The 25,227-nt window shown below is 65.6% G+C and overlaps 3 protein-coding genes across 3 annotated transcripts in view; 2 read left to right on the top strand and 1 right to left on the bottom strand.

Annotated features, from left to right (window-relative positions):
* The window catches only part of CLPB (caseinolytic mitochondrial matrix peptidase chaperone subunit B), a 53,358-nt gene extending 51,758 nt beyond the window's left edge, over window positions 1-1,600 (top strand). The window contains exons 15-16 of the mRNA XM_051779398.1: window positions 22-126; window positions 898-1,600. Of these exons, the coding sequence (XP_051635358.1) occupies window positions 22-126; window positions 898-1,137 (345 nt within the window). The 3' untranslated portion in view covers window positions 1,138-1,600. The remainder of the gene's footprint in view (window positions 1-21; window positions 127-897) is intronic.
* A 3,247-nt stretch (window positions 1,601-4,847) lies between these two features.
* PHOX2A (paired like homeobox 2A) lies at window positions 4,848-8,589 on the top strand. The gene is made up of 3 exons (XM_051779449.1): window positions 4,848-5,151; window positions 6,869-7,056; window positions 8,033-8,589. Exons 1-3 carry the CDS (start codon window positions 4,944-4,946, stop codon window positions 8,459-8,461), a joined length of 825 nt encoding a protein of 274 aa, XP_051635409.1. The 5' UTR covers window positions 4,848-4,943; the 3' UTR covers window positions 8,462-8,589.
* A 1,652-nt stretch (window positions 8,590-10,241) lies between these two features.
* INPPL1 (inositol polyphosphate phosphatase like 1) lies at window positions 10,242-24,909 on the bottom strand. Its single transcript, XM_051779387.1, has 28 exons — window positions 24,704-24,909; window positions 20,374-20,437; window positions 19,474-19,624; window positions 19,268-19,388; window positions 19,032-19,169; window positions 18,859-18,949; window positions 18,548-18,637; window positions 18,110-18,208; window positions 17,788-17,938; window positions 17,492-17,598; window positions 17,142-17,244; window positions 16,868-17,064; window positions 16,382-16,499; window positions 15,880-15,976; window positions 15,657-15,795; window positions 15,480-15,579; window positions 15,308-15,396; window positions 15,146-15,227; window positions 14,968-15,057; window positions 14,743-14,856; window positions 14,580-14,668; window positions 14,395-14,482; window positions 14,158-14,313; window positions 14,003-14,087; window positions 13,509-13,658; window positions 12,691-13,438; window positions 12,461-12,579; window positions 10,242-11,975 (listed from the first exon to the last, which is right to left on the bottom strand). The coding sequence occupies exons 1-28, from the start codon at window positions 24,877-24,879 to the stop codon at window positions 11,885-11,887; spliced, it is 3,843 nt and encodes a 1,280-aa protein (XP_051635347.1). The 5' UTR covers window positions 24,880-24,909; the 3' UTR covers window positions 10,242-11,884.
* Between the last annotated feature and the right edge of the window lie 318 nt (window positions 24,910-25,227).

The raw sequence follows: 25,227 nt of genomic DNA, 5'->3' as shown, positions 1-25,227 counted from the left end.
CTCCTCTTCCTCCCCTGGCAGGCCAAGGCGAGGCACAACATCACTCTGCTGTGGGACAGGGAGGTCATGGACGTGCTGGCCGACGGCTACAACCTGCACTACGGCGCCCGCTCCATCAAACACGAGGTGAAGGAGGGGGGCACTTGGGGGGAGTCCTCAGTGTCACATCCAGCCCCACTGCCCAGGGGGAGCCAGGAGGGTTGGAAAGACATCAAAAGAGACTTGGATCTCCTGGAGCAAGTCCAGAGAATGTCACGGAGATACTCCTTGGGCTGGAGCCCCTCTGCTCTGGAGCCAGGCTGGGAGAGCTGGGGGGGTTCACCTGGAGAAGAGAAGGTTCCAGGGAGAGCTGAGAGCCCCTTGCAGGCCTAAAGGGGCTCCAGGAGAGCTGGAGAGGGACTGGGGGCAAGGGCTTGGAGGGGCAGGCCAAAGGGGAATGGTTTCAAACTGACAGTAGATTTAGATTGAGTATTGAGAAGGAATTGTTGGCTGTGAGGGTGGGGAGGCCCTGGCGCAGGTTGCCCAGAGAAGCTGTGGCTGCCCCATCACTGGAAATATCCAAGACCAGGTTGGACGGGGCTTGGAGCAACCTGGGATAGTGGGAGGTGTCCTTGCCCATGGCAGTGGTGGAGTGAAATGGGATGAGCTTTAAAAAGTCCTTTCCAATCCAAACCATTCCATGATTCCATGATTGTGTGGATCTCATCCTCCTCATCCCAGGGGAGATGTCTGTGGTCTCAGGGAGGAAGCAGCACAGCCACACTCCGTAGACAGGGAATAAGTGGGATGGAGGAGGAGGTTCCATGATCCTATGCTGCCCGAGGGTGGATGGAGCTACTTGGCTCCATGAGAGGCTTCCCACAGGGTTTTCCTATCAGGATCTGGTCTGTCCCTCAGGTGGAGCGTCGCGTGGTGAACCAGCTGGCAGCCGCCTACGAGCAGGACCTGCTGCCACACGGCTGCACTCTCAGGATCACCGTGGAGGACTCAGACAAGCAGCTGCTGAAAAGCACAGAGAGCACGGAAAAATCCAAGGTGCCAACCCTGCGGCTGGAGATCGTGGAAAAGGACAGCAAGGCCCGAAAACTGGAGATCCAGGCACCGCTGAACCCCGAAAACATCACTTACTTCTTGTAGGCAGCACTGGGCACTCCCGACGGCAATAAAATACCCCAAGAGTCAGAGTGAGCGGTGTCAGAAAGGGCAGAGCCGCAGTCCTGCCACCGCCAGGCACGGGCACGGACATGGACACGGGCACAGACACAGACATGGGCCGGAGCTGCCCCAGGGTGGGCACCAAGGGCTCTCTGGGGGTGCAGCTGTGGGTGATGAGGTGCCCTGGTGCCATTCAGGGTTGGGTCGGTGGAAGGTCCTGAGGTGTCACGGGGTGTTGGAGCTTTTTAAGGAAGGGGGAAGCGATTGTGGACCATGCAGGAGCCGGGATGGATTTGTCATTCTCATGGGAGGGGGCTTGCTGGGATAGCTGGGCTGGCAAGGTGGGCACAGGGACCGAGTGTGAGTGTAAAAGCCACCAGGCTCCTGCTCTGTATCGTCCCCATTTCTCTTTATTTGTGGCAATAAACATGCCATGCACATCCGACCCTCTGCATCCCCAGAAGGAGCGGCCGTGGGGATCACCCATCCCCATCCCAGGGGACTCCTGTGTCTCCTGCTCATCACCAGAAGCCAGGAACGTCACTGGGAGCTGGGAACACAGCTGTGAGCTGGGACCATCACTGTCACATCTCCCCAGCCCAGCCAGGTGACATCCTGGTGCAAAATCCTTGCTGAATCTTTTTCTCCCGACCTTGTTCCAGGAAGTATTTAATATCTTGGGTGTAACTGAGCTGTCCAAACACAGAGCCCCCCAAGGAGCTCCTCCAGGGACCTCCTTGTGATGGCATAGGGGATATGATCACCACCAGAGCTACCCCGGCCATGGATTTTGAGGAGTAGAACATGAAATACAGATGGAAATTGAACCCCCCCAGGATTACTGAGCCCCAAATCACTATCCCTTGGGATGGGGACAGGGACGGATTGGAGGTGGCAGCGAGCTGCCAGGGTCCCCATTGCACTGTGACCCCCTGCCCCTGTGTTCCCATGGGTTTGGTGCTGGTGCTCGTTTTCCAGGGATACAAAGAGGTTTGGTGGGGGCTGCTTTGAGTCCCCTTCCCATCCCAGCAGCCCTTTCCTGGCTTAATCCTGAGGACTGGAGCAGGATCCCATCCCTGGAGGGTTTGGGAGCATCACTAAGCTCTGCTGGAGCCTTCCAAAGTCAGGTTCACTCCCATAGGTGCACGTGGGTGTGCACTGAGGTGTGCAGGGGTGTGCCTGTGTGTGCACGGGAGCACACGGGTGTGTGTGAGTGTGCACTGACACTGCCTGTGTGTGAGTGTGCACTGACACTGCCTGTGTGCAGATGTGCAGGAGCGTGTGTGGGTGTGCCCCTCTGTGCACGGGTGCTCCCTGGGGTGTGCTCTCAGGGGTGGGGGTGTGTGCACGGGTGTGCACCGGCCCGTGGGGACGAGCCAGGGCCGCGTGGGCCCTCCCTGACCCTTCGAGGTGATTTTCTTGGTACCAGTGCAGGTGAATGGGCTCCCACCACCAGGAGCAGTGCCTGGGAGCATGGGATTTGGAGGGAGAACCACGGGGCTGTGCCAAGGACATTCAATTCCCAGCACCCCAGCCCTGTGCTGGTTCTTGTTCGGTCAGGGTGGCGGGTCCTGCCAGCATGGGGGCTCAGGGCACCCCGGAGCACGCTGGCTTTGTCCCCAGGAAGAATGTGGCAGCACCACTGGGAGCAGCCATGGGGCTGAGGGACCCACAAGGACCCCCCAGCAATTAACCTGGAGGACTCCACGGGGTGGTGAAGGCTGAGGGTTCTGGGAGGGTTCTGGGGGTGATGGAGTGGGTGCTACCACCCCACCCAAGCTGGGGCTAGAGCTGGGGGGCCCTGGGGTGTGAACATAGGGGATCCTGTGGAGGAGTCCCATCAGAGGGGATCCCATCAGCACGGGACCTGTTGGAGAGGTCCCACAGGAAGGAATCTCCCCATCGGAGGTGTCCCTTTGGAGTGGTCCTATCAGAGGGGGTCCCACTGGAGAGGGTCCCATCACCCCACACACACAGGTCCAGGAGGGCCCCAACAGTCCCGGGCAGACAGACAGCCCCAAGCCCACAGGCAGCCCATTAGTGCCAAATGGGATGGAGGGACATGGGTCTCTCCCATCTCCCCCGCTGTGCCCAGCCCTCCCCACTGCCAGTGCCACCGTTCTGTGGGCAGGAGGAGTCAACCTCCACCCCCCTTCCCACTCGGCAAACTGGGGACAGCTGGGCACCCCTGCTGCCAGCACCCATCTCCCTTCATCCACCAAAACCCGGAGGGATCGCCCACATCCACGGAAGCCGCAGGGATGCAGAGCAACTCCCTGGCCCTACCCTCCAGCTGCACCCTATCCTACTCCCCTTCACGTCCCTCTCCCTCTGCTCTCCCCCTTCATCTCCCTCCTCCTCCTCACCCCCCCAGCTGCCCCCGGCTCTGGGTAGCACCAGCAGCTCCTTGCGTGGCAGATTGCTGCCTAATTAGTTTAGAGGGAAAACTTAATTGAATTAACTTTTCACAGCTCCAGCAGCCCGACAGTGGGGCCTCGCTCCGCGCCAGCCCCGCGCCCTGATCGAATTAACTTGTTTAGCAACCTGCCCGCTCGGCCGCGCAGCTGGGGTGGGCGCGGGGGGGCACCGGCAGCACCCACCGGGGGCCCGGGCGAGGGAGCGGAGACAGAGCTGACCCGGCCGGGGGCAGTGGGAGCTGCTCCCAGGGAAGGAAGTCCAGGAGGGAGCAGGACCCTGTGGGCCTTGAGACGTGGGGAAGAATGCGGGATGAGCATGGGGCAGGGTGTAGGGCAGGAGATGGGCCAAGATATCTGGCAGGAGGTGGGGCAGGATGCGGGATTGGATACAGGGAAGGACAGGTTCGAGCTGATTCCACAGGACCCAGTCAGGGTCCGTTCTCCTTCTTCCCTCCCGGGGGGCCCAAAGCCCCTCGCTGGGCGCAATTAGACTTTTAAATCCTCTTTAGTGAAAGTGTTTGTCTTGAAAATGTCCCAAATCCTGCCAAATCCTCCCCAAATCCCCCTGCATCCCCCCCGGCCCCGTGCCCCCCTCTGGTGCCGCTGAAAGGGGCAAAGCCTTTGCCTTGGCCCCTGCGCGGGAGGTGGGCGGGATGGGGTGCTTTGAAATTCATCCGGCTTGAAAATTGGGGATGGAGGTGTCAAAGGCCAGAGCCCCCCCAAGGAGAGGGGCGTGGGGCTGAGCACCCCTCCGGAGCCCGCTGCTCCCCCCGCGCACCCAGGGACGGCGGAGGGCACCCAGGGGTGGGGGGGTGGCGTTGCTGCCCTCCTGCCCCTGGGATGCTCAGCCCCGGAGGCATGGGATGGGACGGGACGGGATGAGGATGGGATGGCGTGGGCACAGGAATGAAGATGGGGATGAGATGCAGATGGGATGGGATAGGATGGGATGGGATGGGGCTGGGGACAGAGAAGATACAGAAGAATGAATGGGGACACCGGGGGACCGTCCCGGCGCTGGTCCCGGGGGGGCCCCGCCGAATGCTGCTCCGGGGGGTGCTGAGGGGCCGCTTCCCCCGCCCGCCCCGAAGTGGCGGCTGCTGGGGTCGGCTCGAGGAGGGGGGTGCGGGCGCCCACGAAGGGTTAAGGGGGGCGGGGGGCTGCGGGGAGGGGGGTGTCGGCTCCGCCCGCTCCCGCCGTCCCCGGGAGATATTGTCATGCAAAAGCCCCCGGCGAGCGCAGCCTTTGTCCGCGCTCCCCCCGCCAGTATATTAACGGGCCGGGGCGGCGGCGGCGGGGGCGGGCGGGGGCCCGGCGGGCAGGAGGCGGCGGGGACGGGCGGGCGGCAGCCGGGGCCGCGCCGGGCTCGCCATGGACTACTCCTACCTCAACTCCTACGAGTCCTGCGTGGCCGCCATGGAGGCGAGCTACGAGTTCAGCCCCTGCAGCCAGGCGGGCTCCTTCCAGTACAGCCCCATGCGGGGGGGCTTCGGGCCCGCGCCCGCCTGCGCCCCCCTCGCCTCCGCCAGCTGCGCCCTGGGCGCCCTCCGCGACCACCAGCCCTCGCCCTACTCGGCAGGTAACGGAGCGGGACCCCCCGAGCCACCAGGGACACCCCCGAGCAGCCCCAGGACGGGCGCAAGGAAGCGGCCGCGCCGTCGGGGTTGGAGGGGACCGAAGCTGGCGGGGACCGGGGCCGGCGGTTGCCGGTGGTGTCTGGGCTTGGTGCCATCGGTTCCCGGAGCCGTCGGTGTCCCGTACCGTCGGTGCTCGATGCCGTCGGCGCGCGGTATCGTCAGGACTCGATGCCGCCGGTGCCCATTACTGCCGGTACATCCGGTGCCCGATCTCATCAATTCCCGGTGCCGTCGTTGCCCTGTCAGTGCTCGGTGCCGTCGGTGCCCGTTACCATCGGTTCCCGGAGCCGACAGTACCCGTTACTGCCGATTCCTGGTGCCGCTGGAGCCCGGCACTGTCAGGACTCGCAGCTATCGTTTCCCGGTACCGTTGGCGACAGACATCGTCGGTTCCCGGTGCCGACAGTGCCCGGTACTGTCGGCTCTCGGTACCGTCAGCGCAAGCTGCCATCAGAGCCCGGTCGCTGTCCGTTTTCGGTGCCGCCGGTGCTGGGTACTGTCAGGGCTCGCTGCCGTCGGTAACCGCTGCTGTCGGTGCTCGGTGCCGTCAATTCCCGGTGACATCCATTCCCGGTGCTATTGATTCCTGGTACTGCCGGTGCTGGGTCCCGCCGGTTCCCGGTGCCGCCGGTGCCCGCAGCCCGGGCTGACTCCGGCTCAGTCCCACCGCCCCCGCTCCCGGTTTCCCCGCTCTCGTCCGCCGGCGGGGACGGGCCCCCCGAGCACGGCCACGGTTCCCCCGGGGTCCCCGGCGCGGCGGCAGCCCCAGAACGGGGCTGGGGAAGATCCCCATCGCCGGGACCCCCTTCCCCGCTCCGCATTCGTTGATGCCGCGGAGACCCTGCCCGGGGATGCGCCCACAACGAAGGAGCTGCCGATCGGTACCGGCCGCCCCACCCGCACCGGCGCCGCATCACCCCCCCATCCCCGCTCGCACCCCGAGGCCCCGCATCCCGCCGGCAACGAAGGAACGGGGCCAGGGGCGCGGCGGGGGCAGCGACTCAGCCCTGCCCTCGTCCTTCTCACCCTGCCCGCGGGGTCCTGCCCGGTCCATTCCTGCACGGTTTATCCTGCCTGAATCATCGTGCCCGGTCCATCCCCCGGTCCATCCCTGCCCGGTGCACCCCTTCCCAATTCACCCCTGCCCAGTTCATCCTTCCAGCTCCATCCCTGCTCATCTATCCCTGGCCGGTATTCCCTGCCCGATCCATCCCTGCACATTCATCTCTTCCCGGTCCATTCCTTCTCGGTCCATCCCTGCCCCGTTCATGCTGCCCGGTATGTCTCTGCCCGGTGCATTCCTGCTCGGTCCGTTCCTTCTTGGTCCCTTCCTTCCCGGTTCAGCACTTCACGATTCACCCCTTCCCGGTCCATTCCTGCCCAGTCCATCCCTTCCCAGTTCACCCCTGCCCTGCGTATCCTTCCCGGTTCATCTGTCCCTGGCCAATGTCCCCGACCCGGTCCATCCCTTCCCGTTCATCCCTTCACGGTCCCTCCTTTTCTGGTTCATCTCTGCCCCATTCAGCCTGTCCAGCTTGTCCCTTCCTGGTCCATCCCTGCCAGTCCATTCCCGCCTGGTACCCCCTGCCCGGTGCTCCCCGGTGCCCACCGCTGCCCTCCTGCTGTACCGGTCCCACTGACGCCTCGTTTCCCTCCCAGTTCCCTACAAATTCTTCTCGGACCCGTCGGGGATCAACGAGAAGCGGAAGCAGCGGCGGATCCGGACGACTTTCACCAGCTCCCAGCTGAAGGAGCTGGAGAGGGTCTTTGCCGAGACCCACTACCCCGACATCTACACCCGTGAGGAGCTGGCCCTCAAGATCGACCTCACCGAGGCCCGGGTGCAGGTCAGCTCGGGGAGGGGGGGATGGGGTTGCGAGGTTGGGGATGAAGGAACGGGGGGATCTAATCCCACCAGAGCGGGGATCCTGACTGTGGGACGCTGCCGCCGTGCCCCCTGTGTTGGGACGGAGGGCGGGGGGGACTCGGCCTCAGTTCCACCACAGTCGGGGACACGCTGCGGGGCACCGCCCTGCTCTGATGGGGACTGCGGGGGTACCCCCGGCGCTCAGCCTGGCTCCCAGCAGAGGAGGGGCATCGGTTCATGCCACGGCACTGTCACTGCCACCGATTATTTAGTCCGATCCCAAACACCCGGAGGTTGGTGAGAGGCCGGGGAGGACAGAGAGTGGTGCCGTTGTGGGTGCAGACCCCCCCCCTTTTTTCTGGATGCAGACGCTGCCTATATCAGTACAGATTTCTCTTGGTGGATGCAGAGGCCCCCGTGTGGGTGCAGATCCTCTTTTGTGAGTGCAGAACCCCGTGTTAGTGCAGAATCCTCTTTGTGGGTGCAGAACCCCCTGTGTTAGTGCAGAATCCTCTTTGTGGGTGCAGAACCCCCTTTGTCAGAACACCTGTCCTCATAGGGATGTAGGGACTCACAGGACTGGGGGGGGATGGTTTGTGGAGCTGACCCCACCATCGGCACCACGGGGAGCAGGAGAGGTGCCCGCTGTGGGGGTGGGCTCTGATCCTGCGAGGTGCACGTGTGGGTGCAGCAGGGGCCCTGGCAATGCCCCCTCACCGTTTCTCTCCCCCACTGTTGCCGATGCTCATACGAGTGACCGTCATCGACCTCACAGATCCACATTGTTGTGGATATGGGGATCCCTCTGGTGCTGCGGGAAACATTTCCCCCGTGGGAATGGGGGGCTGTGAGGGGAACCTCAAGGCCTGTGAAGGAGCTGCATCTGCACCCCCAGGCTCCCCAAACGCCCAGGGACGGTGGTGTGGGGTGCTCCCATCCCCTCCATCCCCCCCCAGGTGTGGTTCCAGAACCGTCGAGCCAAATTCCGCAAGCAGGAGCGTGCGGCCAATGCCAAGGGTGCCAGTGGCACCGGCACCACCGGGAAGAAGTCGGAGCCGCGCTCTTCCTCAGAAGATGACGAATCCAAGGAATCCAACTGCAGCCCGACGCCGGACAGCACGGCGTCCCTGCCTGCCGCTGCCATCGGCAGCCCCGGCGGCAGCCTGAGCCCCAGCCCCGGCGCGGGGGCACCCATGGGACCCGGCCATGCCCCCCAGCCCCTCAAGGCGCCCCTCTGGGCAGGGGTGGGGGGTGGCAGCGGTGCCCCCAACGCGGCCGAGCTGCTGAAAGCCTGGCAGCCCACCGAGGCTGTGCCGGGACCCTTCTCCGGTGTCCTCTCCTCCTTCCATCGGAAACCCAACGGCATCAAAACAAACCTCTTCTGATCACTGAGTCACCGGATCTGGCTGCCCCCAAATCCCCCCCAGCCCTCATCCTGCATCCCCCACCCGCTGCCCCCGCCACGGACCCAGCCACGACGCTTCAGCAAACGGGGAGATGGAGCAGGGACCGCCCCGCGCCACCTCCCGGACCCTGCGCCAGCGGGATGGACCCGGAGCTGGGGCAGCTCCCACCCGCACCCACGTGGGTGCTGCGGGACCGCGGGGTGCGAGGCGGGGGCGGCACCGCCGTGCTCGGCCGGCACGGCCCCGGCACAGCCTTCGCTTCTGGGGGCTCCCGGTGCGCTCCAGGGCTGGGGGCGGGTGCAGGGCTCCCCACAGCACTGCGGGTGCTCCGGTATCCCGGTGCCCGCCCCAGGAGAACCCCCTCCGATGGGCTTTGCCGCTGGGCTGGGGGTGAGGAAGCACTTTATGGGGCGGGGTCTGGGGGCCACGGGGTGGGCGTTGCTGGGGAGTGTGGCAGGGAGACGCTCCTCGGTGTGGGGAGGGGATGCCCCCCAAATCCTGCCTGCTGACATGGATCCCCCCCAGCAGCACCCTGACGCGGTAGGATTGGAGGTGAGAAGACTCCGTTCCCCAAGATTTTGGGGAGTAAAAGCAGGGCCGGCGGGTTCAGCTCTCGCCAGCATTGCCGTGGGTGCTGCCCACGGGGACGGGGCACCAGAACGGCTGGCTAGGGGTGTGGTGGCCCCCCGAGAGAGGGCTGGTGAGGGATGGAAGCCCTGGAGCAGCCAGTGGGACCCCTCGGGGGAGCAGGAACCCCTCTGAACAGCCGGTGGGACCCCTTGGAGGAGCCGGGACCCCCCAGAGGAGCCAGTGGGAGTCCCTGGATGGGTGCTCCCGCTGCAGCTGCCACGGGTGCAGTCAGGACCCGCCAGCACAACATCCTGATCTCACAAAGGGTCCCCAGCAGGGGGCTGGGATGCTGGTGGGACCCCTTGCACCCACCCCCCTACACTGGTGCTGCCGTGCCGGTTGGCTCCGTGGCATGGTGAGCATGCTGGCAGCCCACCCACGTGTCCTCGTCCACCCCCCGTCTCCCCCAGTGCCTCCGAGGTGAGGTCCCCACTTTTCTTTCGTTTTTTTTTTTAACCATTCTGTAATTTATTGCCCATGTTTGCAAATGCCACCAATCCAAATAAAACTTAATTTATTGATGCTGCTGCTGGCCCCCAGCCCTCGCTGCGCCCCCCACAAGGGCTACAGGGGTGGGGGGCTGCATGGCCCCCACCCCTGAGCTATCCAAAACCTGCCATAGCCCCCTAGGTGATGCCACAGACCCCCACCACCTTAGGGATTATTTTGGGTGCCCCCCTCCCAAAGACCTCAAGGAACTGTAGGGAGCTGGGGGAGCACCACATGGGAAGCCCCTGAAGTGGGGTAAGGAGAGGGATGCCCCACACAGCCCCTCTGGCTTCTGGGGGCCCTTTGGGGGTGGTGATGGGGAAGGTCCTAGGGGCACTGGGATGGTGGCAAGGAGCACACCAGGGAGTTGGGCAGGCAGTCTGGGATACCCAAGGTGGGCAAGAAGGGGAGAAGGGACTTGGTCCCCACCTTGCAGGGACCAGTACAGCCAGTCTGGAAGGTCCCTATTATCCTGGGACCAGTATGGCCAGCCTGGAGCATCCCTGACTGTGCTGGGACCAGTACAGCCAGCTTGGGGGGCCCAGATCACACTGGGACCCAGTTCCTCAATCCTGCCCCACTTCCCAGACCCCCCCAGACCCCCCCTTGCCATGCGGAGAGCTCCACCACACCCATTGCATGAAATGTAACAAAAACCAGTCCAGATTTACCAAAAACCACCAAACACAGGGCACGACAAGACAGGGGTTTAGTGGGGGGAAGTTCACACCGAACACCCCAGTAACAAACAGTCAGGGGATTTTGGGGGGCTGCTGGGGGGGCCGGCCCATCCTTCATCTCAGCCGGAGTGAGGGGAGGGAGGGGATGGGGGTGGTATTGCCCACCAGCCCCCTGGGGACAGGGAGAGTCTGGAGGGGTCACCCCAGCGGGGAAGGCATGGCTGGGGGACCCCCACCCTAGGGACCCCCCTGGAAGGGCACTTGGTGAGGTTGGGGGCTGAGCACCCACGGGGGGACCTGGGTGCCAGCCCCACTGCCCCCGAGGGAAACAGAGACCCCCGGGGTGGGGACGGACCCAGCAAGTACCTAATGGGCAAACTGGGAGTGGGGGCACACCCCGGAGGCACTGGTGGTGTGAGGTGGGGTCTGGGTGAAGGCACTGATCTGACTGCTGCAGTGGGATTCCCGGGGTAGGGACTCCCAGGGCGGGCACAGGGACCTCCATGGTGGGGATGGGACCCCCAAAGATGGGGACAGGGACCCCTGGGGTGGGGACAGAAACCTCCAGGGATGGGGATGGCACCCCTGGGGTGAGGATGGGGATCTCCCAGGGTGGGGACAGGGACTCCCAGGGAGGGGACGGGACATCCCCAGGGTGGGGACATGGATCCCTGGGGTGGGGACAGGGACCCTCGGAGTGGAGACAGAAACCCACAGGGTAGGGGTGGGACTCCTGTGTTGCGGACAGGGACCCTCAGGGTGGGGATCGGTGCCCTGGGGTGGGGACAGGGACGCTGGGGGTGGGGACAGGGACCCTCAGAGTGGGGATGGGACTTTCAGGGTGGGGACAGGACCCTTGGGGTGGGGATGGAGACCCTGAGCTCCGCCCAGTGTTGTCCGTGGGGGCTGGCCAAGCCCTCCCATCCCATCCCAGTGCTGGCTGGGCATCATGAAGGCACTTGGATTGACACACGACTTTGCTCAGCGCCTCCTCCTCCTCCTCCTCCTCCTAGCTGTGAGGGGCTGTGGGGGGAGCCAGGGCTCCCAGGGTTCCCCCCCAACAGCCCTTCCCCCAGCCCTTCTTCCAATAAATAAGAAATAACTTATATGTGAGGATGCCCCATAGGGACCCCCCTGTGAAATTGTCTGACCAGAACCCACCACCCACCCTGTCCCCCCCTCCCCCCTCCCCACCCCGTTACCCAGCACCCGAGATGGGGGGCAGGCCGTGGGGGTCCCGGAGCTCCCACTGGCTGCTGGTGATGGTGGGATGCATGGATGCGGGATGTGTGACCATGGCACGAGGGATCCTCAGCTGCAGGATGCAAGATGCTCAGATGCAAGATCTGGGATGCACGGCCATGGGATCCGGGATGCACGGCCGCAGGGTCCGGGATGTGGAGTGCACACCCACGGGACCCGGGACGTGCGGCTGCGGGACGCAGGGTGCTGGGCCACGGGACACGCGACTGCAAGGTCTGGGATGTGTGGCTGCAGGATTTGGTTGCTGCAGGATTTCGGATGCTGGGCCGCAGGATGTGCAGCCGCAGGATGTGGGATGCCGGGCTGTGGGACGCGCGGGACGCCGGCTGTGCGGCGGCAGCTACTTGCGGAGCTGGAGGCTCTCCAGGAGGACACGCTTGTGGCCGGGCTCCAGCACTCCAGCCTCCTCCAGGTCCTCCTCCGTGATGTCACTGGGGTGGGGGTGCAGACATGGAGCTCTCTGCCCCCAGGCACGCCCCAGCCTCAAGGGGGGCACCCCGCCCAGGTGAGGTCCCCAAGAGGGGGCGTGAGAGCCCCCACTTGGGCTGCTGGGTGCCCACCCAGCCTCCCTCCTGGGGGGGCAGGGGGGACCCCTTGGGGCAGCTGGGACACCCAGGGGCAGCAGGGATCCTCAAGAGCAGTGGGGACCCCCCAGGGCAGCACAAACCCTCTGGGGGCTGTGGGGACCTCCGGGGGCAGCAAGGGGAAGCAGAAACCCCAAGGAAGTGTAGATCCTAAGGGGGCAGTGGGGACCCACCCAGGGGCAGTGGGGACCACTGAAGGCAGTACCCCCATGGATCTCCCCAGAGCAGGGTCACCCCACCCAGGCATTGCTGTGGCCCCCTGGGGAGGACATGGACCCCCTGGGGATGGCAAGTCTGGGGGTGTGGGTGAGCAGTTTCGGGGGGCTGCTCACCTGAGGAACTCCAGGTCATCCCAACCATTGCGCACCAGCCCCTCCTCGTACCGCTCCAGCCCCAGCGCCCGCAGCCACTCGCCCACGCCGGGCACGGTGCCCACGCCACGGCCCAGCACCTGCACCCCCAGCACCCGACACCCTCAGCACCACGGGGCCCCCCAGACAGCCCCAGCTGAGCACGCTGGGGGGCCCAGCAGCCTGACCCCCACCCACCCTGCATCACCCACCTCCTCGGCCAGGTCCTCCTGGATGCTCTCCCGGATGGAGTGGGGCGGGAAGGCGAGGGGGCGGCCATAGTCGGGGGGCAGGCAGCGGGGGGGCAGCCCCCCCTTGGCCAGCAGCGGTGGGGGTGGGGCCACCCTCCCCTTCCCACCCCCGTAGTCCACCTCACTCAGCGTCTTGGCCATCTGCAGCACCGAGCAGGAGCGGTCATCCAGCAGCCCCCCAGCACCCGGCAGCCCCCCCACTGCAGGCAGCCCCCCCACTGCAGGCAGCCCCCCCACTGCAGGCAGCCCCCCGGTAACAGGGGTCCCACAAGCCCCCTCCATCCCGAATCCAGCCCCAGCAGCTGGGGGTGGCCGGGGGTGCAGCTTGGGCAGGGGAGCCTCTCCAAAGGCAGCGGGGTGGGATTTGGGGTCCTCACGCGCGGCGGGCACCGGCGGCTCCTTGGGGGTGCCAAAGAAGGGGTTTGGGGGGAGCTCCAGCTCCCGCGGCAGTGGCGGCGGGGGGAAATCTGGCGGTGGCAGGTTGAGGGTGCCGAGATCCTCCTCCTCCTCGCTCTCGTCACCACGGCACACCGAAGGGTGCCGGCGGCGTTCCGGCACTGCCAGCTGCACCTTGGCCTTGGGGGGCTTGCCGGGATCCCCTGGTGCCAGCAGCTGGTGGGGGACCCCTTCCAGGACGTAGTACGCCGGATTGTTGAAGCTGTTCTTCAGGGGAGCCCCCGACAGCTCTGGCACCGCCTCTGCCTTGGACCTGCAGGCACAGGGGTGAGCGTGGCAACCCAGAGCGCGCCCCCTCCCCAGCCCTGCCCACATTCCCTCACCGGCTCGGGGCAGCCTCGTCCCTGGGGGTGCCACGGTGTGGGGCAGGGGGCCAGGGGGCTGCTGCAGTACTGCCCTTCTCGGGCTCCTCCAGAAGCTTCGCTGGGTTGGCAGTGGGGGGCTCGGCACCGGTGGGCTTCCGCCCCACAGACCTGGGCAACAGGAGGTGTTGGGTGCCCCATGGGGCTCGAACCCCTGCAGTGGAGCTCAGAGCCCCAGGATGGTAACAAGGTTCAGACCCCCTGGGATGGGTCTTAGCAGCCCAGCACTGGGCTCAGCCACCCAAGATGGGGTTCAGCCCCTCAGCATAGGGCTCAGCCACCAAAACATGCCAGTGTCACTCTTGGAGGCACAACAGAGCCCCATCCCTGCCTTGCATGGCACACAGCTGCCCCCAGTCACATCCCACACACCATTCCTGCAGCCTCCTGAGCCCCAGGGCCCCCCAGCTGGGAGTTACGGGTGCCCCCCACCCACCGAGCCCTGTCCCCCGTACTTGGCATAGTCCTGGGTGGCCCTGGCACTCAGAGGCACCTTCCCTTTGCCGGTTGTCGTCTCGTCCTTATCAATGCTGATCCACTCTGCGGGGGAACAGGGGCTCAGTGGTGGGGTCCTGTCCCCACAGTTTCCCCCGGGGAGGGGAGTCCTCACCATAGAGCCTCTCACGGGTGCCCAGGCGCTCAGTGGGCACCCGGACCTTCATGGAGCCACGGATGTTGCCGGTCTCCTCGCCACGGTGGGACAGGTAGGTGAGGAACTGCTGTGCTGTGCTGCCAATCATCGACTTCAGGGCAATGACACACTCCCCTGGGGGTGACAGCAGGGGGGTCAGGGGTCTGCACCCCATGGACCCCCGGGGGCAGGTGCAGTGCTGGTGTGGACACTCACCGTAGGACTCATAGCCATCGAGGGATTTGACAGTGAGCAGGAGATGCTGGTCCTGCAGGTACTCAATCTCAGAGAGGATGGGCTTCAGCTGCAGCCAAGGGGACAAGGTGCTGGCACTGAGTGGGGGTCTCCCCGCCTGCAGCTCCCCCTGGCGCCCACCCTGTCAGCCCCCAGCCCCTCCTCACCGTCGGCAGCTGCCGGGAGGACCACTGCACTTTGAGGAAGTTGATGTTGTCGCTGCTCTGACTGTCATTCTCGAAGCTCTTCTTGAACTCTGTGGTGTGGGGGGGACATGGCATCACCCCTGTCAGCCCCCCTGGGACCCCACATTGCGATCCCAGTCCTCACCTTCCAGGCAGGTAGAATAGAACTCGATGAAGAACTTGGTGCGACTGGATGTCTTCACGATGGCCTCGATGCTCTCAAACTCGATGTACGCCTGCTCCGAGGACTTGGAGAGCCCTCCATGGAGAGGCGAGGTGTTGGAACCCCCCTGGGACCTCCCCATCTCGAGGGAGAGGTGGAACCCATGGGGGGTGGGGGACAGCGAGATGTCCCCTTGGGCACAGGCACCTTTTTTGGAGACGAACTGGGATGTCACTCCCACCTCGAAGGAGCCGAAGACGGGTGAGTGGTCACTGGTGACGATGTCATCCGTGCATCCTGCAGCCAGCAGGGATGGGGGGACAGTCAGGATGGAAGGGACCGTCCCAGAATGGGAGGGGGGGTGTTGGGGGGTCACACTGCTCACCATAAGCATTGCAGTTGACGTGAGTCTCGGGGTAGGATTTCCAGAGGATGCGGTCGCACCAGGACGGCACGTTGGTACGCACCTGGCAGGGATGGGGAGTGGATGAGGGTTCAGGTTGGGGTGTCTACCCCTCCCCTGACTCCCCACTACCCCAGCACCTACCCCTGTGGGTTTCTGCTTGTGCCAGACATAGGTGTCCCGGGAGCCCCGCTCGTAGCGGTAGGTGGGGGGGAAGGTGATCTCCTCCTCACCTGCACAGACAGCGGTGGATCAGGACAGTCCCAGCAGGAGGGGCTATCCCCCCAGACTCTCCCAGAGCCCCCCCAGTCCTCACCAAAGCGCAGGAACACCTTGTGCTTCTCCTTCTCCAGGTTGAGCTGATCCACCTTCAGCAGCGGCTCCAGCTCCTTGCGGCTGATGTAGTTGAGGATCTCCTGCGGAACAGAGGGGCTGGCACCGGGCTGGGCAGGGGGTACCTGACACCCCTCACCCCCCATCCCCGTCCCCCAACCTGGATGTCCATGTCCAGGCGGTAATTGAGGTCCCCAAACCAGAAGAGGTGGGTGAAGCGGAGGGAGATGTCAAAGGAGCTCAGCTGCTTGTCCCCCAGCGAGAGTAGGCGCAGGATATCCAGGTAGTTCTGGTTCCTCCTGAAGTAGGGGACATGGGGACAGGGGTGTCACAGACAAGGAGACAGGGCCCCTCCCGGCCCATTCTGGAGTGGGGGTGCTCACCGTGCCGTCTTCTCATTGCCAGAGGTGAGGTGGCAGTTGACGAAGCCAAAGGAGGTGCCATTGAACATGAAGGAGACGCCCACAGCGCCCTTGTTCCCTGTGGGGACACGGGGACATGGGATGGGATCAGGCCAGGGCAGGGGCAGTCCCCCAACCCTGGGGGATGGGGGGCACAGTCCCCACCTGGCTGGCTGGCATGGGCACGTGCCCAGAGCCCTTCTCACGTACTGCATGAACCCCCAGAGCCTGCCTCGTGCAACACACACACACGGAAAGCCCTCCTTGTGAAACACCCGCACCCAGACCCCTCCTCATGCAACACATGTGCTCTGGGATCCCTCCTTGGGCAAAACACACCCCCCAGACTCCTCTTCAAGCAACACACGTGCTCCAGGACCCCATCCTGTGTGACCCATGCAACACCGGGACCACCCTGGAAACCCAGACACTCGTGGCCCCCCCCGGTGCAGCGCACACCCCCCGTGCCCCCACGGGCCCCTACCCAGGGTGTTGGCGATCCCTGTCTTGACGCTCGAGGTGCTGACGTGGCTGATGCGGTTCTCGTGCTCCGGCTTCACCAGCACCACCACCTTGATGTTCCACAGGGACTGCATGGCCACCTGCCGGCCCCGGCATCCTCAGCCCCTGCCAGCACGCCATGGGGCCCCCCCGGGCCATGGGGGGTGCGCCCACAGCTGCTGCTCATCACAGCTCCACCCCAGCCTCTCCCTCCCAGGGCTGTTCCCCAGGAATTCCACCACCATCAGCACCCACAGCTACCAGCACCAGGAGAGCACCCTAAAATACCTGGTGTCAGCAGAACTGGAGCACCAACAGCCACCCAGCACCACGACAGGACCCCAAAGCACCCTGTGTCACAGAGCCAGAGCACAGCCACCCCAGGGACACCGAGCATCGCCCACCTCCACCACCCACTGGTGCCTGCACACCGCAGTCCCCAGGATCCCCCGGAGCCCCCGGTTCCTACCGGGCGGTACTCGACCTCCGTGAAGTCCTTGAGGACAGTGCGCAGGAAGTCCACCCACTCCTTGTCTCCCAGGGAATTCTCCTGGGTGCCGAAGACGTAGATGTCATGGGGGATGGCCATCGTCACCTCATCCAGGGTCTTGCCCAACCCCTTGGAGGTGAACCATGAGGTGATGCTCTTAGGGGGGGGGACGCTGCCTGCAAGGGGGACGGCATGGTTAGGGGGCACCCCGGGGTCTCGGCACTCCACCATGGGCTTCCCCCGCCCTTCTCACCCATATTCCAGGTGCCAATGAAGATAGAGATCATGTCAGGCTCATCCTGGTGGGAATGCTTGTTCTTCATCAGCTGCAGGAGCTGGCAGAAAGCCTCACGCTTCTGCAGGGGGGGACATTGAGAGGGGGGGCCGGAGGGGCTCCCCACAACCCCTTCCAGCACCCCTGCTTTGGCTCAGCCAAACCTGGCACCTCCCGGGCATGGGGGACCACTACAGGGACATCCCCCAGCCATCAAGCACCAGCACCCAGCACCCGGCCCTGAGCCCCAGCAGGGCCCAAGGGTTAAATCCTGCCCCCCCCCCACCAAGGGACCTGCCCCCTTGTCCCCCCATCCAAGCATTACCCACCCGGGCACTGACGAAAACAAAGTCTTTCCGTTGTGTTTTATCCTTTTCCTTCTCAAAAACGATGCCCAGTTTGTTCTGCACTCGCTGTGACTTGATCAGCTGACGGACTGGGGAGGAGTGGCGAGAGCTGGGGGGTGCTGGGTGCCAGCTGGGTGCTGGAGCCCCCCCAGCCCACGCTTTGGGGGACCCCCAGGATGGGGACACCCCATAGCTCCCAGCCCACCGCTGAGCCCCACGGGGACGCTCCCCAGCACAAAGGCAGCCTCAGGGGGCCCCGTGGGTGCCTCCCCACTCACTCTTGTCGTGGGTGAAGGTGTTCCAGTCCTCCTGGGAGTCCTTCTGCTTCTTCAGCACCACCAGCTTCCCCCCCTCCACGTCCACACTCAGTGTGTACTTCTGTGACTTCCCAATCTTGGTCAGGTCCCCCAGGGTGATGTCCAGCTTCACCTGCCGGGGGACACTGGGATGAGGGAGGACAGAGGGGACACCCCAGCACTCCAGCTGGGGACACCTCGGGGTCTGTGCCCTCAGTGTTACACCACATGCACTCAGCTGACGCCAGAAGTCTCCCAGAACTCTGAAACTCAGGAAGGGGGGGTAGGGTAGGGTTGGGCTCACCTCGAAGGTCTGCACTGGGATGCTCTTGGCCTTGCGGGACAGAGGCTGGGGGGGGGCAGTGGGGGCAGCCGAGCTCATCTCCTGCAGGACCTTCAGTGCCTGCCAGAGCCCCCAGTGGCATCAACCGAGAGCCCACCAGCCCCCCCAGCTCTACCAACCCCTCCAACTCTCCAGTCCCACCAGTGTTCCAAGCACCCTCAGCCCTCCCAGCCCCCCAAGATCCACCAGCCCCCTCAGCCCTACCAGTGTCCCAGCTCCACTGCCCCCACCCCCAGTCCCACTGTTGCCTCATTCCCACGAGCCTCCCCCAGCTCCACCAGCCCAACAATCCCTGTCACCTGTCCCAGTCCCACCATCAGCCCCATCAGTGCCATCAGCCCCACAGATCCCTCAGGACACCCCCATGAGAACACATCCCCTGCACACCCCTGGCCTCACCTTCTTCTCGATGGAGGAGAGGAAATCTTTCAGCACAGACAGCTTCAGCACCAGGCTCTCCAGCTCCTGCTCCCCGCTCTGCCCTGCTGTCTGGAACCCCCAGCAGGTAACCCCAGCACAGGGATGGGATCCCCACACCCACCCCAGTTCCGCCCCAGAGTAACAAGACCCCCAGGCGCCCTGGGATGGGGCAGGATGGTGGGTGTTTCTCCCCAGGCTTTCCCACCACCCATGGATGGTGCTACGGTGGGGTCTGTGGGCACAGTCCGTGGTGGTGGGTTGCCACCACCGTGTCCCCATATCCCCCTCACCTGCTGCAGGATCTTGGAAACCATGGGGGAGCTCTGCTGGTCAAACACTTTGGAGAGGATCTCCAGCCCTGCCAGCACCTTGTCCACCTCACTGCAGGGGCAAGAGGAGCCAGCTCAGTGGGTGACACAGAAGTCCCTCCATCTGTCCCTCTGTCCCAGCGCCCAGCACCCACCTGTGCAGCCGTTTGCAGGAGGTGACAAGGGTCTTGTTGAGGTGGGGGAGGCTGTTGGCCCCCCCCTTCACTGCCTCCAGGTCCAGGGTGTAGCTGCCCTTCAGGTACTCGTGGGAGATGCTGCTGAGCCCGTTGGCACTGCGAGGAGGACACCCAGGGGGTGAGAGCTGGCAGGGATGGGCAGGGGATGGGCAGGGGACAGACAGGGGACCTTCAGGAGATGGGCAGACCCTCACCTCTCTGCCGGCCCCTCCGGCACGGCTGGTCCCAGGCTGGTGGGGCTGAGCCCGGCCGAGATACTGGAGAAGCTGGTGGAGCCAGAGCGTGGTGGCAGCGGCGGCTTCTCATCCTCTCCATCTGCAACAGGGCGATGAGGGGGTCAATCCCTGCCACCCCGGGGGTCCCAGGACCCCACCCACCCGCCGGTGTCACCCTGCCATACCCGAGTAGTCCCTGTCCTCCACGGTCTCCTTCTCTTTCTCCCTCTCGACAGGGAAGAGCAGGGTGCAGACCAGCCCCTGGTTGGGCTGCAGGTACAGGGCGATTAGCTCGCTCAGCGTCTTGAAGCGCCGCACCTGCACCCCCTGCGACGTCTGCGGGGACACGGGGACACCGGGGCCATCAGCACCTGCAGCCACCGTCACCGGACCCCCGCGTGGGGACACCACCAGGCAGGGAACCCACTATGCAGGGACGCCACCACGCAGGGACCCCCAGGCAGAGATGTCCCTATGCAAGGATATCTCCAAGGAGGGACATCCCCATGCAGGGATTCCACCATGCAGGGATGTCACCATGCAGAGATACCACTGTGCAGAGATGCCACCACGGAGGGATGCCCCCCCCCACAAAAAGACTCCCATGCAGGAATCCTCCCATGCGGAGATGCCACTATGCAGGGACCCACAAGCAGGATGGGGGGCTGACCCCACAGCCCATGGTGGGGAGCCGAGCCCAGTGCATGTGGCACAGTGCCCTGGTGCCACCCACGGGGGGCTGGCAGGTGGGCTGGCAGGGTGCAGGCAGCAGTCATCCTTCGGCCTCCTCCCTCCCGGGGGCGGCTTTTCCTGCCTGCCCGGCCGGCACAAAGGGGGTTCTGTTGCTCTAAAAATACCCGGTGCTGGCAGCCCGCCAAGACAGGCACAGCCAAGCCATCCGGCACAGCCGGGCACGCGCGTGGCACCAGGCCAGGGCTGAGCCCGGCACATCCACCCGGCACAGCAGCCCGGCACAGCCAAAGAGACGGGCACACTCATGGCACGAGGTCGAGATTGAGCCCCGCCGAGCCAGAGACCCCTCGCTGCCCACGAGCCAGAGGGTGTCCCGTGCCCTCACTGCCCACCTGCACGGCCAGGAAATCCTCCTCGTCGGGCAGGATGCGGTAGGTGTGGACGTGCTTCTGGAACCTGTGGCAGCGGGGAGGAGGCCATCAGGCAGGGGGTTCTAGGGGGTTGCGTGGCATCCCCCCACCCACCTGCATGGCCCAGCACTCATCCAGCACCCGCAGTGAGGAGCTCCAGTACCACTATTCCCTACGGCATCCAATGAGCTGACAGGGAAACCTATAGGAAAATGCCCGCAGGATGGGGCCTGGGGGTCCTGGATGGGTGCTGGGGGTCCCAGATTGACGCCTCTGCTTGCTCTGATCCCACGATCAACACCACTATGTCCTTGGTAGTGCCACCGCCCCAGCCCCACTGCCTGTCTGTGTGCCGGAGCCTGTGTCCCCAGCCTGCAGTGCAGGCAGGAGCTGGCAGGCGCAGGCAGGAGCTGGCAGGAGCAGGCAGGAGCTGGCAGCCAGGACGCCAGGAAACAATTTATTTTCCAATGGAAGCTGACAGGAACCAGGGACGCGATCCCGGGGCAGGGGGTGACAGGCGGCGCTAAGAGACAGGGTGACAACAGCAGCGGGTGCAAGGAGCAGGACCGGGACTCCAGGGGTGTCCCTTCCCCATCCTGGGGACTCCAGAAGCCATGGACCCCTGGCACAGCCAGACTCCCCCACCCCAGTGCTGTCAGGAGGGACGGTGGCTCCTGGGCTGGCCTCTGGCCATGGAGCTCACCATGAGCATCGAGGAGGTTGTCACCATGCCAGGGCCACTGGTCACCACGCCAGGGCCACTGGTCACCACACCAGGGCCACTGCTCCACTCAGCTGCCATGTCCCCTGCCCCGATGGCACCTTGACGCGGGGCTGAAGGACTGGGACAAGGCAGCATCTGTGCCCCCTGCACTGTGTCACTTCCACGGACAGGGTGCTGTGTCCCCTGTTCCCACTCCACGGGGCCAGGTCCCCTGTGTCCTCCTATAGTGCCAGATCCCTCACAGCGCCCCAGGTCCCCTGCTGCCACACTATGATGTTAGTTTCCCTGTGCCACCCCACAGAATCAGGTTCCCTGGTGCCACCCCAAAGCACTGGGTCCCCTGGTGTCACCCCACTTCCTGCAGTGCCAGGTCTCTCATTTCTCGCCCCTCCCCTGCAGCTACAACCAACCCCAGCAGGGAGTGCCCCCGGGTGCCCCAATGCCCAGTCAGGGGTCATGGGAGGCCATGGGGAACCCCCCAAGTGGGAGGGGGGGCTGAACGGCAATCCGCTACAGGGGGGCTGTATGGAAAACCCTGCGGGGGGGTGAGGGGGTCACTGTTGAACCTCTTTGCTGAGGGATCTCAGGGGTCCCCAGATCAAAGGAGTCAGAGTGGGAGAACCCCAGCTGGTGGGATTGGGGCGGCACAAAGAGACATCCCCCCAACGGGGGAAACATAAGGAGCCTCTGTGGAAAGTCCTAAGGCCCATTTGGGGTCTCCATAGCAAAAACAGCAACGGGGGTGTGATGGGCGGGTGCAAGAGGAACCCCAGCACAGCACCAATACGTGGAACCCCAAATTGGAGAGGCAAGGGGCAGGACCCCCAGGAGGAACCTCAGCTGCGGGGGAGGACAAGGGGTCCTCCGTGGGTAACCAGAGGTGAGCCAGAGGGACACCGTGCCGAGGGGGTGGATGGTAGGGGGAGGGGGGCTGCATGGCCCCTGGCTGCCCAGCCCCGCGCCGCTGGCGGCTGCTATTTTGATGAGCGACGCCGGGGGGGCCTGGGAGCGCCGGGCTCGGGCACAAAGAGCCTTTATGTGGGAGCCCCGGGGCTCCCCGCCGGCTCTGACACGCAGCCGGCACCCTGCCACGGCCCGGCCGGCACAGCGGGCTCCGCGCACAGGGGACACCCGCCACCCTCCTCCCCAGAGCACCGCGGGCACCTCGGCCAGGGGACACCACACACCCCCTGGCACTGGTGTCCCCGTGAAGCGGCAGTGGGGCAGGACAGGGGCCCCAACCCCTCCCCTCCTGGGGGACAGCGCACCAGGACCACCCCCAATGGCGCTGCCCACCAGCCGGCCACGCTGGCACTCCTGGGGTGCCCCCACGGTGTGCCGGCACTGTGGGGGCCCGTGATGCCCCAGTGTGCCGCAATGAGACGCCCCGGTGTGTCATGGCGAGGCCACAGCGAGATGTCCCGGTGAGCCACGTCCAACCCCGAGAGGCCACGGAGCACCAACAGGAGGGTTAAAGGAAGCCGACGCTGCCGGGATCCCGCTGCAGTTCCCTTTCCTCCTCCTGCCCCCGCAGCTATTTTTAGGGCCCCGGCAGTGGCCGGGGCCAATGGCTTCACAGCCCTGGCCACCCACTCGCTGGCAATGGGTGGGATCGCAGCACCAGGGATTCCCAGTGTCCTTGTCGGGGTTCTGTCACCCACCGTGGCATCCCCATGATGGGCTTTGCGAGGCTGTGTGGTCCCAACCTGTGGCACAGCCGTGTGGCACCCACAACCCCCTCACTGGGCAGTGGGAAACACCAGTGACAGACACCCCTTCCCCAGGCACCCGCACCATGACGCCAGCTGCAGCCCCCTGTCACCCACCCTGGTGCCCTGTGGCACCACATGTTCTCCCAGTGCTGTGCCCTGGTGCTGTTCGCCAGCCCAGCTTCGTGGTGGGGAGCTGGTGCCCATGGCCACGCTGTGCCCCCATGGATGGGAAACCACATTTGCCCCCGTCCACGGGGAAGGGCAGCATTGCTGCCATGGAGGCTGCGTGCCTGGCACCTGCACATGGCACCGGCACACGGCAGCCCCAGGCCAGGGTAGGTCAGCTCACGGTGCACTCCTGGTTCTGCCACGGACTCTCGGGGCACAGAAAAGCTTCGAGTTGAGATGCCGTCACCGCCACCCCACAACCACATCAAGGTCCAGGTGCTGGCACAGGCGGCAGGCCTTGAGTAGAGCCAGGGGCATGCCCCAGGAGCTCCCCAGGAGCACCCTGGCACACGGCACACCGCCAACCCACCGAGGTGCCAGCAAGGCCTCAGGTACGGAGGGGGCTGGGGTGCACTGCTGGGCAGAGGGGGCAGCGTTCCAGGACCCCAGGGCTGTCAGCACTCACCCATGGCCCAGCACCAGCCAGGAGCCACAGGAGTCCCGTGGTGTGACCCAAGGGCACAGAGCTCACCTCCTCCCCCAGGTTGGGAACCCCCCAGACATGAGGATGGGGGCTGGGGACCCCCAGTCCCATGGAGACGCTCAGAGATCCCAAGAATGTGGGGTGGAGGCCAGGCCCCTCATCTCACAGACCCTCATCCTGGCAAGGGTGGGTGTCACAGCCCCTCTGGAGCCAGTACAGTGTCCCCTCCGTGCCCAGGGACCCCCAGTCTCTCCAATGCCCCCCAGTCTGTTGGTGTCTGGTCCCCTGGGACCCCCAGGCCAGAATGGGTGCCATTCCCCTGGTGCCCTGTCACCCAGAAGTGCCAGTGTCCCCCTGTGCCCCTCAGATCTCCTCGTGTCTGTGTCCCCCCAGCATCCACAGCCCAGAGCTGTCCCAGTCTCTCCGTACCCAGTCCCCCAAATTTCCCAGAAACCCCCAGAGTACGGGTGTCCCCTCAGGTGTGCCCCCTTTTCTGCCTGCTGCCCTCTGGGTGTTGGTGTCCCCTCGTTTCTCCCCCTGTGCTCCAGAGCCTGGATCCCTTCTGGTGACCCCCAACTGCTCCCCCTGCCAGTGCTCCCCTGGTGCCCCCCCTGCCCTCGGTGTGTCTCCCAGTGCTCTCCCCGGCCCCCTGCCAGTCCTTCCCTGGACACCCCACCTGTGTCCCTCGGTACACCACCAGTGCTCCCCTGAATCCTCTCCAGTGACCCCCACCATGACACCCCAGTGTCCCCCTGGTACCTCGATGCTGCTCCCCCAAACCCTCCCGGCTGCTCGCCCAGGATCCCCCCCATCCGGCGCCCCTCCGGCGCCCGTCCTGCTCTCCTCGGATCCCCCCCATGCCCCTCCGGTGCCCCCCGCGAACGCCCTACCCACGGCCCCGGATCTCCCCCGGTGCCCCCGCCCCGTGCCTCTCCCGCTCCGCCCCCGGGGACCCCACCAGCGCTCCCCCGGCACCGCACCGCTGTTCCCCCAAGCTCCGCGCTGCCGCTTCCCCGGGATCCCCCCCGGGATCCCCCCCGGTCCTCCCCCCGTCACTCTGCTCGTGCCTCCGCGGCTCCCCCGGCCCCGCGCCGGTCCCTCCCGGTGTCCCCCCCGGTCACCGCCGGTGACCGCCCCCGGATCTCGCCCCGTGCCCTCCCGCGGTCCCTCGGGGGTGTCCCCCGCGCCCCTCCCCGCGCCCCCCCGTGCCCGCAGCCCACTCACAGCAGGCAGAGCGCGTAGGCCCCCGCCACGCTCTCGCTGTCCCGCACCAGGAAGCTGCCGTCCCGCCCGGCCCGCGCCAGCTGCTCCTCGGCCGCCGCCCGGCTCAGGTCCCGGTGGTACCAGGGGGGCACCGGGGCCGCCCCGCCCGCGCCCCCCGCGCCCCCCGCGCCCGCCATGCTCCGCCGCCGGGGCCGCGCCGCGGGGCCGCGCTCCGACGGGGGCGGGGGGAACCGGCGGGGCGGGCACCGGGGGGAGGCGGGGAGACGGGGGGGGACGGCGACATCGGGGGACGGGCGGGGGCATCGGAGGGATGGGGGCACTGGGGGGGGGCATGGACGAGGTAACCGGGGGGGCAGGGGGGAGATCCGGGGGTGGCCGCCGGGCGTGACCGGGGGGGCTCCTGCGGGGCGGCAGCGCGAGGCCGGGGAGATGCGGAGACACGAGCAGGGTGTCTGTGGGGGCACCGGAGGGGATCGGGGGGATCCCGGGGAAGCGACAGCGCGGAGCTTGGGGGAACAGCGATG

Source organism: Manacus candei, unplaced genomic scaffold, assembly GCF_025592945.1.
Source record: "Manacus candei isolate 608988 ecotype Guabito, Panama unplaced genomic scaffold, ASM2559294v1 h1tg000014l, whole genome shotgun sequence".
NCBI classification, from domain to species: Eukaryota; Metazoa; Chordata; class Aves; order Passeriformes; family Pipridae; genus Manacus; species Manacus candei.
The sequence above is the reverse complement of the archived record's forward strand: the minus strand, read 5'-3'. Positions and strand labels throughout refer to the sequence as shown.

Coding starts and splice junctions, on each gene's coding strand:
- INPPL1 (XM_051779387.1), bottom strand. CDS start 24,879: ATGGCGGGCGCGGGGGGCGCGGGGGGCGCGGGCGGGGCGGCCCCGGTG. Junction 17,939..18,109: donor TCCCAGTGCAGACCTTCGAG/GTGAGCCCAACC, acceptor GTCCCCCGGCAG/GTGAAGCTGGACATCACCCT. Junction 17,065..17,141: donor CATTGGCACCTGGAATATGG/GTGAGAAGGGCG, acceptor TCCCCCTTGCAG/GCAGCGTCCCCCCCCCTAAG.
- PHOX2A (XM_051779449.1), top strand. CDS start 4,944: ATGGACTACTCCTACCTCAACTCCTACGAGTCCTGCGTGGCCGCCATG. Junction 5,152..6,868: donor GCCCTCGCCCTACTCGGCAG/GTAACGGAGCGG, acceptor TTTCCCTCCCAG/TTCCCTACAAATTCTTCTCG. Junction 7,057..8,032: donor TCACCGAGGCCCGGGTGCAG/GTCAGCTCGGGG, acceptor ATCCCCCCCCAG/GTGTGGTTCCAGAACCGTCG.